Below are 14,157 nucleotides of genomic sequence, written 5' to 3' on the forward strand. Positions count from 1 at the left end.
TTCAGAATTTATAGTGGACAAGGAGGATATTTTGGGAAAGTTTATAATAACTGACCAGTAGGTGATCATTAAGTTATGCTGTAGTGATTTTTAAAACAAGTGTTTTTTAAAATAAGTTTTTAAATTTATAAGTATAGTTCATTGTATTAGTCCATTTTCTGTTGCCAGTATTGTAATGCTAGAACATGGGTGAATTTATAAAGAATTTATAAAGAGATTAATTTTGATTCAGGGTTCTAAAGGTTCAAAGTCAATAGGCCATATCTGGTAATGGCCTTCTTGTGGTGCAAGGCATCACATGGCAAGAGATAGTGTGTGTGCATGTGTGTGTGTGTGTGTGTGTGTGTGTGTGTGTGTGTGTATGCATGTTTTCTGGCTTCTTTCTCTCTTATAAAGCCAACAGGATTCCATCATGGGGCTCCACCCTAATGACCTTAATTGATCCTAATTACCTTTCAAAGTTCCAACATCTAAACATCACAGTCTATTAATTTTCTACTTTCGTGACATCTCACAAAGGTGATTACATTTTAACAAATGAAGTCTTGGGTTCTACCTTAGACAAATCATAGTATTAACATACTAAGGAATTCACCCATTGAAACTATAGTTCAGTTGTTTTTAGTACATTTGCAGAATTGTGCAATCATTATTTTAATCAGTTTTCATTATCACAAAAGGGAGTCCAGTACCTCTTAGCTGTAACTCTATATTTCCCCCAAACTTAACAACCTCAGGCAGTCACTAATCTTTCTATCTCGAAATTTACCTTTTTGGAAATTTCTTGTAGAAGAATTATACAATATGTGGTTTTTTGTGTCTGGCTTTCTTCATTTAGCAAAATGTTTTCAAGGTTCATCCATGTTGTAGCCTGTACTAATATGTCATTCCTTTTCTTTTGCAGATAATATTCCATTATATGAATATGATCATATTTTAATTATCCACTCATCGATGAGGAGTATTTGGGTTGTTTTCACTTTGTGGCTATAGAATGATGTTGTTTTATATATTAATGTACAAGTGTGCATGTAGATATTTTGTTTCTTTTAAAATGTGGTACTGGACATAGAACTTGGGGCCTTGTATATGGTAAGCTTTAACACTGAGCTACATCTCCTGGTCCCATAAACACGTTTTAATTTCACTTGAGTATATACCAACAAGTAGAATTTCTGGATCATATGGCAACTCTGTTTTATCATTTGAGGCACTGCCAAATTGTAGTGGCCGTACCAGTTTACATTTTATTAGTAGAGCATTAACTTCTAATTTCTTAACAGTCTCTCCAACACTCATTTTTATGTCTTTATTGATTATTATAGGTATCAAGTGGTACAAATTACTATCACATTGAAATTTTGATTTGCATTTTTAATGGATAATATTATGGAATATTTTTTCATGTGCTTTTTGGGCATTGTATGTTTTCTTTGGTAAAATGAAAGATATTTTGCTCATTTTAATTGGTTTGTCTTTTTATTATTAATTTATAAGGATTCTCTACATAGTTTAGATAAAGACCCCTTATCAAATATATGATTTGCAAATATTTTTGCTCATTCTTTGGATTTTCTTTACTTTCTTGATGGTGTGCTTTGAAGCACAGAAAATTTTAATTTTGATGAAATCTAATTTATGTATATATATTTTGCTATGCTTATGCTTTTGTTGTTGTATCTAAGAAACCATTGCCTAAGCCAAGGTTACAAAAATTTACACCTGTATTTTCTTTTGAGTGTTTTATACTTTTAGCTCTGAAATTTAGATCTGTGGTTCATTTAGAGTTAATTTTTGTGTATGCATCATTCTTTTTTTTTTTTTTTTTTGCCTGTGAAAATCTAGCTGTCCCTGTACCCCTCTGTTGAGGATACTTTTTGTTCTTATTGAATAGACTCATAGAAAATCATTTTCCCTTAAGTTTGAAGATTTATCAGGGCCCACTACTCCATTGATGTCTGTGTCTGGCCATGTGTTTATATCATATTATCTTGAGTACCAAAGCTTCTTAGAAAGTTTTGAAATCAGAAAAAGTAAGTCTTGCAACTTTATTCTTTTTTCTGGGACTTTTTTGGTAATTATTCTGTTTCCCTTATTATCATATGTATTTTGTGTTGTCTATCTTGCAGAAATACTGGCTGAGATGTCAATATAAATTATGTTAAGTTTGTAGTTTTAGTTAGTAAGGCTTGCTTTCTTAACAATATTAACTTAAAAAATTGTTTTTGAACATTAGTCAGTTTATTTAGGTCTTTGATATTTTCTCTCAACAATGTTATCTGGTTTATAGTTTTAAGAGTATAAGTTTTGGGGCTTGGGTTGTGGCTCAGAGGTAGAGCGCTCACCTAGCATGTGTGAGGCACTGGGTTTGATCCTCAGTGCCACATATAGTAAAATCAAGACATCGTGTCCACCTATATCTAAAAGATTTTTTTAAAAAGAGTATAGGTTTTACATTTAAAAGTATTTATTTCTAGGGGCTGTGGCTGTGGCTCAGTAGTAGCGTACTTACCTGGCATGTGTGAGGCACTGAGTTCGATTCTTAGTACCACATAAAAATGAATAAGTAAAGATCTATCATCAACTAAAAATAAAAAAAATTTCTAAATTTTGTTATGCTGTTGTAAATAGTATTTTTTTAATTTTATTTTTGACTTGTCATTGGTATACAGAAATATAAGTGATTTTTGAATATTTATCTTATATCATATACTAAATTCATTTATTAATTCCTTTTTTCTTTTTTTTCTTTTCTGTTTTAGTTGTAGATGGACACAGTACCTTTATTTTGTTTATTTATTTTTATGTGGTTCTGAGGATTAAACCCAGTGCCTCACGTGTCCACAGCAAGCACTCTGCTGCCCAGCCACAACTCCAGCCCTCTTTTTATTTTTGTTTAGTTGTAGGTGGACACAATACATTTGTTTTATCTGTCTATCTATCTATCTATTTTTTTTTTTTATGCAGTGCTAAGGATTGAACCCAGTGCCTCAGGCATGGAAGGCAAGCACCCTACCACTGAGCCACAACCCCAGCCCTTATTTATTAGTTCAACTACTTTTTTGTTGCATTTCTTAAGGTTTTCTGTATATAATATGATGCCATCTGCAAATAAAATAGTTTTACTTCTTCCTTTCTAATCCAAATTTTAAAATTTGTATTTATGTAATGTACAAAGTCTCTAGTATGATACTGAATGGATATCAGCAATAGAGTGGACATCTTTTTCTGACATTTGGGAGAAAGCATTCAGTTGTTGTGATTTTTCTTTTATTTTTTAATCCCTAAGAGGAATGGGCCATAGCTTTGCTTTGAAGACTGTTTCCCTTGATTTAAGATTTTTTTATTTTTTTATTTTTACTTACACAGATATGTGCTGATTAGAAGGCTCACTTGAACAGTGTGGAGGATAAGCAGTGCCTTACAAAAATGGGGTTTGGGAGTGACCTGAAGAACTCACATGAAGCTGTGTTAAAATTGCAAGACTGGGAATTACGATTGCTGGAAACAGTGAAGAAATTTATGGCTCTGAGGATAAAAAGTGATAAAGAATATGCATCTTCTTTACAGAACCTTTGTAATCAAGTTGATAAGGAAAGTACTGTCCAAATGAATTATGTCAGCAATGTGTCCAAGGTAAGAATAATAATTTCATCACTTGTTATTTATAGCCTTACAGTTCTCCTTAAAGAAAATAGATCACACTATTGAATAAGCATATCCAAGTCTGCCTGTAGTGTTTTAAGTTTTCTCTGAGTACTATTTTAGCTGCATCCAGGAAATTTTACATGCTTATTTGAATTTTCCTTCCTGTTCAGAACATGTCTTAATGTTTTTTGACTCACATTCTTTCAAAGTCTTTTATTTAATTTACAAATATTTGTTTTTTCCAGATATCTTTTTGTTATTCATTTTGAATTTAGTACCACTGTTTTTTTAAGAGCTTATTTTTAATAGCTTGAATGCTTTTAAATTTGTGAATATTTGCCTTTGATCAAGAATATGACCTGCCCTGGTAAATATTTCATGCACCTTTGTTAAGAATATGTATTCTGTGTTGTTGGTTGTAGTATTCCATAGATAGCAGTAGGTCAAGATGGTTTATAGGGGTGTTCAGTTCTTTTAGTTCTGTTTCACTCAGTGCGTAACAAGGTATTTATTATGGAAATAAAGAAGTCCCACAGGCTTGAGAATCAGGACAGCTGGTGATGTTGGAAGGTCTGTGAATCAGGGGAGCTGGTAACACTCAATCTGAGGCCAAAAACCTGAAAACCTGGGAAGACATTGGCTTTAATCCCAGAGTAGGAAGGTCCCATAACCTGGAGTTCAGATGTCAAGGGCAGAGGCAAAAATATGTTTCCTCTCCAGAAGAGTAGTGAACTTGCCTTTCCTTGCTCTTTTTGTTCTAGTTCACTCCCTATGAATTCTCCTCCTCACTTTGGTAGGGACTAATTTTTATTCTGTTGACTAATTGAAATGCTAATCTCTTCCAGAGACACCCTCCCAGACCCAGATAATGCTTTACCAGCTATTTCAGCATCCTTTGTTGACCCAAATTGACATAAAATTAACTGTCCCAATTTCTTTACTCAGTTTCGACCATCTGTTCCACCAATTATTGACAGGGGTGAATTTTGAAATTTCTGATTATAATTATATGAATTTGTTTCTACTTGCAGTTTAATCAGTTTTACTTTTATTTTGAATATGTTTAATTTTGTGCTTAAGTTTAAAATTATGTCTTCTTGAGAAATCAGTTTGTTTATTAGGTGAAAAATGTTTAGGATTTTAATGTTTTCCTTGTCAACTGATTTTCTTTATTAGTGTGAAATTAACTTGATTTCTGGTAATATTCTTTGCTGTAAAATCTACTCTGATATTATTATAATAACTTCAGCTTTCTTTTGATTAATATTTACATGGTATGTATTTTCATCACGTTTGGTTGCTATAAAGTAGATTCTTGTATGTAACATACAGTTGTCTTACTTTGTTCCTTAATATGAAAAATCACTGTCATTTAATTATTGTGTTTAGACTGTTTTCATGTAAATTGGTTATTGATATGATTAGGTTGAAATTTATAATTTTACCATTTATTTTCTCTTGGTTCTATTTGCTCTTTCTTTCCTCTTATTTTCCTTTTTCTCCCCTTCTTGTGTATTTTTTAAAAATATTTTAAATTTAAAATTAGATTTATTTTTAACTTAAAAAAACCCACAAAAATTATACTTTAAATTTAGGGTTATCATGTGATAATTTTGATACATTTATACTTTTCATTGTTTAAATCAGGTTAAAAACATCTCCTCAAACATTTATTTCCTTATAGTTATAAACACTTGAATTTCTTTCTTCTAGTTTTTAAAAAATCTACAGTACATTATTGTTATCTATAGTCACTCAATAGTGCAGTAGCACACCAGAAATCTTTTTTTTTTAAAGAGAGAGAGAGGAGAGAGAGAGAGAGAGAGAGAGAGAGAGAGAGAGAGAGAGAGAGAGAGAGAATTTTTTTAATATTTATTTTTTTAGTTCTCCGCAGACACAACATCTTTGTTGGTATGTGGTGCTGAGGATCGAACCCGGGCCGCACACATGCCAGGCGAGCGTGCTACCACTTGAGCCACATCCCCAGCCCGAGAAATCTTAATCCTGTCTAGCTGATCCACCTTTTTCCATTTCTCCCCCACTTACTCTCTACCCAGTCTCTACTTCTACTCTCAGCTTTTCTGATTTCACATACAAGTGAGCTCATACAGTACTGGTGCCTGGGTTTTTTTCACTTAACATAATGATCTCCAGTTCTAACCATGTTGTCACAAATGACAAGATTTCATCCTTTTTATGGCTGAATAGTATTCCATTGTATATATGTACCACATTTTCTTTATCCATTCATTAGTTTATGGACACTTAAGTTGTTCCCAATTTTTGGCTATTGTGAATAATGCTGCAGTGAACGTGGGAGTGCAGGTATCTCTTCAAAATACTAATTTCATTTCCTTTGGATATATGCCCAGTGGAAGAATTGCTGGATTGTATGGTAGTTCAATTTTTAACTTTTTGAGGAACCTATATGCTGTTTTCTGTAATGTTTATACTAATTTACTTTTTCACCAACAGTGTGCAGTGTTTCTTTCTATCCATATCCTTACCAGCATTTTTTTTGTCTTTTTGACAGTGGCCATTCTGACTGGGGTTAGGTGATATTGTAGTTTTGATTTGTGTTCCCCTAATGGTCAATGATGTTTAGCATTTTTTTTTTCATACACTTAATGTCTATTACTCATTTTTAAGCCAGGGTTTTGTTTGGTTGTTGTTGAGATTTTTGAGTTCCTGACATATTCTGGAGATTAATCCTGTGTCAGATGTATAGTTTACAGGTTTTTTTTTTATTCCATTCTGTAGACTGTGTCTTTACTCTGTTTATTGTTTCCTCTTCTATGCAGAAGTTTTTAGGTTTGATATAACCTCAATTGTCAATTTTTGATTTTGTTCTATGCTTCAGAGTCTTGTCTAAAAAATCCTTGCCCTTTCCAATGTCCTAAAGCATTTCTCTTATGTTTTCTTCTAGTAGTTTCCTACTATAGCACCTTACATTTAAGTCTTCAATCCATTTTGAGATGCTTTTTCTAACCAGGGAATGATAGGGTCTAGTTTCATTCTCCTTCATGTGGCTGTCCAATTGCTTTAGCACCATTTGTTGAAGAGACTGTCCTTTCTCTACTATGTGTTCTTAAAATCTTTGTTGAGAATCAGTGGGCTCTCCATGTATGGGTTTATTTCTAGGGTCTCTATCTTTTTCCATTTGTCTGTGTCTATTTTTATGCCAAGACCATGCTGTTTTAATTACTACAGCTTCCAAGTATATTTTGATGTCAGGGTGTATGACGCCTCCTTTTTGTTCTTTTTGCTCATGACTGCTTTGTGTGTTTGGATCTTTTGTAGTTATATACAGATTTTAGAATTTTTTTCAAGTTTTATAAAGAACATCATTGATATTTTGATGGGGATTGCATTGAATCAGCATTTTAAAAATTATTTTTATCTCCTTTGTTATATTGTTACCTCTAACTTTTTCATTCATGGTTTCTTTAGCATTTATGGTACATATCTCTAACTTACTGCAAATCTGTTTTGTAATATGTAGAACCTCAACTATGATAATAATATTTTTACATCAGTATTATTTCCATTTCTCCTTACCTGTCCTTTGTGCTCTTATTCTCATACCTTTCAATATTATAAACCCCACAATACAGTATTGTTGTTGCTTTTAATAGTTGATTACCTTTTGAATAATTTAAATAAAAACATAAGTCTTTATATTTATTTACTTAGTTACATTTGTGATCCTTTTAATTTCTTTGTGTATATCCAGGGTTTTTTTTTCCTGGTATCATTTTGTTTTTGCTTGTAGGACTTTATTTAACATTTATATAGTATATTATAATATAACATTTATTATATTATAGTGGTAATGGATTTTTTTCAGTTTTTGAATTTGTAAAAATATGGTGTTTTGTTTTTGAGAACAATTTTAACTGTGTATAGAAATCTAGTTTTTTTTTCAATATTTTAAAGATGTTGCTATATTGTCATCTTGCATTATTTCTGGAAAATTTGCATCTAATCTTTTCCCTCTCTGGCTCTGCTTATGATTTTTTTCATTGTTAGTGCTTTTAAGCAATTCATGTGTAACTTCATGTTTCTTTATGCTTTTTGTGCTGTGGATTTGACTTTCTTGGACTTGTGGCTTATAGTTTTTATTGACTTCAGAAAAATTTCAGGTATTATTAACAATTTTTGTTTTATTCTTTATTTTCTTCTTGGGGAACTCCAATTACATGACATTTGGCTATTTAAAGTTGCCCCAGAGTTTGCTGATGCTGTGTTATTTATTTTTCTGTATTCTCTTAGCTTTCCATTGTATTTAGTTTTATTATTCTCTCATTCCCTTGACTAATTTTATTTTTATTCAGTGTCTTATTTGTTGTTAATTCTACCTCATGTATTTTTCATGTCAAACATGAGTCTTTGGTTTCCTTTCATAACCTTATTCATGAGGTGAACTTTGTCCCTTTCTGACTCCTCCTCTTAAAGCAGAGTCTCTGTCTCCCACGTCTCCTCTTCTGCTTGCATCATTTCTTGTTTTACCAACATTTAAATTTAAATTCTACCAATGGACCATTCATTCATCTTTTTGTATTTGCCAAAACTTACCTCTTTCTTTTGTCCCATGTCTGTTCTGTAAGGTGGAAGAGATGGAGAGATCAAGTAGAATCAAGTAGTTGAGCCATTTTTTGGTTAAAGATGAGTGAGTCAACCAATAGTATAGCATAGAGGATACAGAGACAAACCCACATAAACACAGTTATCTCATACTAGACAAAGGTGCCAAAAACATTTTTGGAGAAAAGATAGCCCTTCAACAAATAGTGCTGGGAAAACTGGAAATCCATATGCAGCAAAATGAAATTCAGCCCCTATCTCTCACCATGCACAAAACTCAACTCAAAGTGGATTAAGGACCTAGGAATTAAATCATGTCGGATTAGGTCCCCACTTCCTTAATAAGACTCCTAATATACAAGAATTAAAACCAGGAATTAATAAATGGGATGGATTCAAACTGAAAAGCTTCTTCTCAGCAAAAGAAACAATCATGAGGTGAAAAGACAGCCTACAGAATAGGAGCAAATTTTTACCACAGGCACATCAGATAAAGCATTAACCTTTAGGTTCTATAAAGAACTCAAAAAACTTAACACCAAAAAACCCCAAATAACCAATGAATAAATGGGCTAAGAAACTGAAGAGATACTTCTCAGAAGATGATATACAATCGATCAACAAATATATGAAAAATTTTGAACACCTCTAGCAATTAGAAAAATGCAAATCAAAACTACTCTAAGATTTCATCTCATTCCAGTCAGAATGGCAGTTATTAAGCATACAAAAAAATAATAAGTGTTGGCGAGGATGTAGGCGAAAAGGCAAACTCATACATTGCTGGTGGAACTGCAAATTGGTGCAACCAGTTGAGAAAGTAGTATAGAGATTTCTTGGAAAACTTGGAATGGAACCACCATTTGACCCAGCTATCCCACTTCTTGGTTTGTACCCAAAGGACTTAAAAGTGGCATACTTTAGTGACACAGCCACATCAATGTCTATAGTAGCACAATTCACAATAGCTAAATTGTGGAATCAACATAGATGTTCTTCAACAGATGAATGGATAAAGAAACTGTGGTATATATACACAATGGAATATTATTCAGCATTAAAAGAGAATAAATGGATGGAGTTGGAGAATATCATGCTAAGTGAAGTAATCCAATCCCTAAAAACCAAAGGCCAAATGTTCTCTCTGATAAGTGAATGCTGATCCATAATAGGGTATGGGAAGGTGAGATTGGGAGGAATGGAGCAACTTTGGATAGGGAAAAAGGGAGGGAGAGGAAGCAGGGAGAGCTTGTGGGTAGAAAGATGGTGGAATGAGATGAACATCATTACCCTAGGTACATGGTGTGACTCTAGTTTGAATACAACCAGAGAAATTAAAAATTGTGCTACATATGTGTGCTATGAATTGAAATACATTTTGCTGTCATGAAAAACAATTTAGAACAAATAAATAAATTAATTTAAAAAAAGATGAGCAAGTTATAAATATCTCCTATAATTAGATTTTGAATCTTTTTTTTATATCTTCCATGTTCTTACTCAATATGTTTATTATATGCTCTAGTTTCTTGACTATATGGGATGTTTTCATAGTAATTATTTTATTGTCCTCGTCTTCCTTCATCTGTATTACTTCTGGATCAGTTTTGATTGATTATGTTTTCTCCTTATTTTGAGTTGCATTTTCTGCATCTGTGTGCCTGATAATCTTTGATTTTGATGCCAATCAGGCATTATGAATTTTACTTTGTAAGGTACTGGATTCCTAGAGTTTTATTGGGATGTAGTTAAGTTACTCGGAGACAGTTTACTCTTCTTGGTTCTTGCTTTTTATCAAGAGATAGGTATAATGTCAGGTTTATCTACTGCCTCTGCTGAAGCAAGATCATATTTAGTACTCAGAAAGATGCCCTTTACATTGAACTCTGGTTCTTGGGACCTGGTATGATTCTTGACCTCATGTCAAGACTTTTCCCTATAATCCTTTTGGGTGGTTATTTCCTAGGTGTTGAGTAGTTTGCTCATACCTTTGAACTTGGTAGTTACCTAAATAATCAAGGGGAAGTCTTTGCAAATCTCCTGAATTTTCTCTTCGTGTACCTTATGCCTCTAAAAAACTCTGTCCTTGTCCCTTTCTCCAGAGCTTTGATTACTTTGGTGTCTCTGTGTTCTGAACTTAAGTCTCCTCAACACATGAGTTCTACTTGACTCTTCCTTCCTATGTGTGGCCTCATCATTTTCTCCTTTCTGTGAACTGCAATAATCTTATGGCACAGATCGTTTGTTTATAGTCTCTCAGGATCATTGTCTTTCATTTATTGATATCTGATGGTTTGTTTTGTTTTGTTTTTGTCATCAATATTGGGGCTTGAACCCAGGGCTTCATACATGCTAGGCAAGTACTCTACTACTGGGATACATCTGGAGTCCTTTTTATTTTTATTTGAGACAAGTAAAGTTGCCTAAGCTCGCTTTGAACTTGCAGTCCTTCTGTCTCAGCCTCACAAATTGCTGGAGTTGTAGGTGTGTGCTACCACATTCTGTGTTCCAGGGTCTTGAGTGCTTTCATTTTTATATTTTTGTTCAGTTGTTAATTTTAGACAGGAGAATAAATCAGTTCCTGTTTCTCTATTGTGACTGTAAGTGGAAGTCTTAAAAGTTATGATTTTCTTGTCATTATTTAAAAAAATTAAAACCTCAATAGAATTTCAAGAATAAAATAAAAACTATGTTCTTCAATTGATTCATTAGTTGTTAACATTTTATCATTTTTTCTCTTAACAATGTAAATATATATTAGTATTTTTTTCATATAAATATAGATGTAATATTTTTTGGACCATTTATGAATTAGTTGAAAATGTCATGGGTCTTTATTTCTAAATACCTGTGCATGTATTTTCAAAGAATGTATCAATTATATAATGATCAAATTATTGCAATTTAGCATTGTCACATATTATTAAAAACACATCCCATATCCTACTTTTGTCATCTATATCACTAATGTCTTTTTGGCAACACTTTTTCATCATGATCCAGTGTTTAATATTGAAGAACCCATCTCATTTAACTGTTATGTCTCTTCAGTGTCTAATATAGAACACAAAAAATGAGAAGTCACACTCTGTGATTTGGCTATTTTTGTTTTTTACTGAAAGTTATTTTGAAATGTGTACATTTTGTCTTTAATCCTGAGGGCATGGTTTTTGTGTGGTTTTATTTTCCTTTTCGTTCTTTATATTGTTTTTGGAGGAAATGTTGGGAAATGTTTTGGAGGAGACCTAGGTAGTTATTTTTGATTTCAACTACCTGGACTTGGTTTCCCCCTCCATTCTTGAGTAGCACTTCTTGGCATATGTATAGTAGGCTCATCTTGAAACATCCTTTCTATAGTCCTAGAATTAACTCTCTTCCCTCAGTGTCCTTGTTCCTTTTAGTGGACCATTATGTATTTTCTACATACAGAATTTTTGGTTTCTAATGTATTTTATAATCACAAAGAATGCTGCAGTAAATGCCATCACATGACTGTAGTTTTGTATTTTTATGGGTATTTTTAGGGTAAATTCCTAGAAATAGAATTCCTTGATCAAAATATAAATGTGCATGTAGTTTTCTTATATGTTGTCAATAAAAATATAAATTTTCCAATTTATCTTATACTATTTTGCATATCTCTTCAGACTAGATGGAGTGTCAGCTTCTTCTAATCAATGTAACAGTGTGTGTTGTCTCACTTTTGAATTTCTATGATCTGCTGTGATTTTGTTTTATGTTTCTCTAAAACTGAGTATAATTAAATTTTTTTTCTTTTCTCTCTTTCTCTTTCTTCCTCCCTCCTTCTGTCCTGGGAATTGAACCCAGAGTCTTGCACATGTTAGGCAAGTGCTCTACCACCCAGCCACAACCCCTGACCTTTTTATTTTGTTAAGTTGCCTGGATTGGCCTTGATGTTGTGATCCTCCTGATTCAGACTGGGTCCCAAGCAGTGGAGATTACAGGTGTGCATCAACATGCCTGGCTCTTTTTCACATATTTAATGGTGATCTTGGACACTTTTTTTTCTTCTATACTGCAGATCATTTTTACTTTGTAATTTCTTGCTTATCTAGAATTTCACCTGTCTAAATATAGTCAACTCTATTTTTAAATAACTCAATGATATATATATAATCCTCAAATAACACAGCTTATATGAAGGCAGATGTTGACTTACCTTTTAAATGCAAAGGGCATGGAAATATTAGCAATATTTATAATATGCCAAAGGAGAATAAAAAGGAATGAAAATTGCTTTTTGGAGAATCAGACTTACTGTTGGTAGTCGTATAATACACATATAATATAACTTGAGCCTGTGAAACTAAAGTTTCACCAGTGTATATATTTAAGGCAGTAATTCTTAAGTCTGGCTACAGAGTCAGTTCTGGTACAACATTTAATTTGAAAAGATGAATTTGTTCCTGCACAATATTAAGGAACAATTTGAGCTTTATGTGAATTTTTTCTTACATGTGAAACTGGAGGAAGCAATGGGTGAATGTAGAAAACTACCCAGCTGAACCAAGTTGCTAAGGAATAGATTTCAGGCATATCCTTCAGTTCTTTATTAGCTGCCTCTGTTTACTCCTTTGTCATGAGCCACACTTATCCATGTGTGGTATTGCAACTTTTTGTGCAATTATAGGTAATTCTTACTACCACTTTACAGTGACTCACAAGTTATAATCCTTCTAAAACTGACTTTGACAAGCAAACTTCAGATCTTTTCAAGTTAAAGTGCCATGTTTGTTGTAGTAGTTACATATTTTTTAATCACAGTAAGTGTGAAACTGCAAAGTTTTTATTGATTATCTTTTAAAAATGCATCCCTGATTTAATCTTTTGAGTTTAATGCCCATAACCCTATTTTGCCATAAGCTCTGGAGCTTTAAGTGTATGATTGTGCATAACTCAATGATTACTAGGGACACAAATATTTGTTACAGCAGAATTTGAACATTAGAATTGCCTTGGGAGCTTTAAAATATTGATGCTTGGGATCCTATCAAAAGCCTATTAAAATCAGAATCTCTGTAATAGCTCAAAGATTGGTATTTTAAATGACTCCCAGTTGTTTCTTATTGCAGCCAGGGTTGTAGGAGTAGGGAAACTACGAAGCTTTGAAGAAAATACAGAAAGAGAGGCTCTTATGATTGAAGAATATCTAAGGTTTCCTTTGCACTTGTAGTCAAACTTTTGAAAAACCTTAGTTTTGGGGAAATTTAATGAGTGTTTTCTAGATTTCTGTATTCCATAAGGACTCAGAGCCTCTAACCTTTTTATATTAGGCAAACTTAGAATAAAAGCTACTGCTTCAGAGAACCATTAATTTTGAGTTATTGTGTACTGAAGAAACTATGTATTTTTTTTTTTTTTGGAGAATATTGATGCTGCTTTTAAAAAAAATTTAAGCAAGAACAATGAAAACAAGTTGTTGGGGGATACAGTCTGTAGCAAAAAGCTATTTATGACAACTATTATTTAGTTATTTTTCAAGCTTGAGTCATGTTGTTGATTATTTTCAGTGCATTGCTATAATTATAGCTCCAGTAGTAGTTTGTTCTTTTACTCTATGTCCCAGAATAAGTATGTTTTGGTATAATGAACTCAGAGCACCTAAATTACTACCTGTTTACGGAATACTGATTCACCTTACCACAGATCTGTTAGTTCAAAGGCAGAAGGCAAGAAAAGACATGATGTGCTTTTCTAAAAGATATGCATTTCTCCCTATATATAGCTTTTCATTTTTCAAAAATTGAGTACTGAGTTATTTTTTATGACATGTATTCATGTTAGCATAACTGGTACTATTGACCTCTTTTGGTTTCCTAAGTATAAAATAGTCATTTTAAGATTTATGTTAATTATTGTATAAAGCTGAGATGCTATTTAGTGTATGTAACTGATATATATATA

General features: G+C 32.6%; 1 protein-coding gene across 11 annotated transcripts in view; it reads left to right on the forward strand.

Moving 5' to 3' along the window:
- The window catches only part of Fer (FER tyrosine kinase), a 396,280-nt gene that overhangs the window by 35,100 nt on the left and 347,023 nt on the right, over positions 1-14,157 (forward strand). For all 11 annotated transcript variants that reach the window (XR_013437379.1, XR_005728664.2, XM_040273797.2 and 8 more), the window contains one exon: positions 3,370-3,636. Coding sequence is in view for 9 of the 11 variants with exons in the window: in XM_040273797.2 (XP_040129731.1) it covers positions 3,430-3,636 (207 nt within the window). In the remaining 2 variants the exon portion in view is untranslated. The remainder of the gene's footprint in view (positions 1-3,369; positions 3,637-14,157) is intronic.

The sequence above is a fragment of the Ictidomys tridecemlineatus genome, chromosome 1 (genome assembly GCF_052094955.1).
Source record: "Ictidomys tridecemlineatus isolate mIctTri1 chromosome 1, mIctTri1.hap1, whole genome shotgun sequence".
In the NCBI taxonomy this organism is placed as follows: Eukaryota; Metazoa; Chordata; class Mammalia; order Rodentia; family Sciuridae; genus Ictidomys; species Ictidomys tridecemlineatus.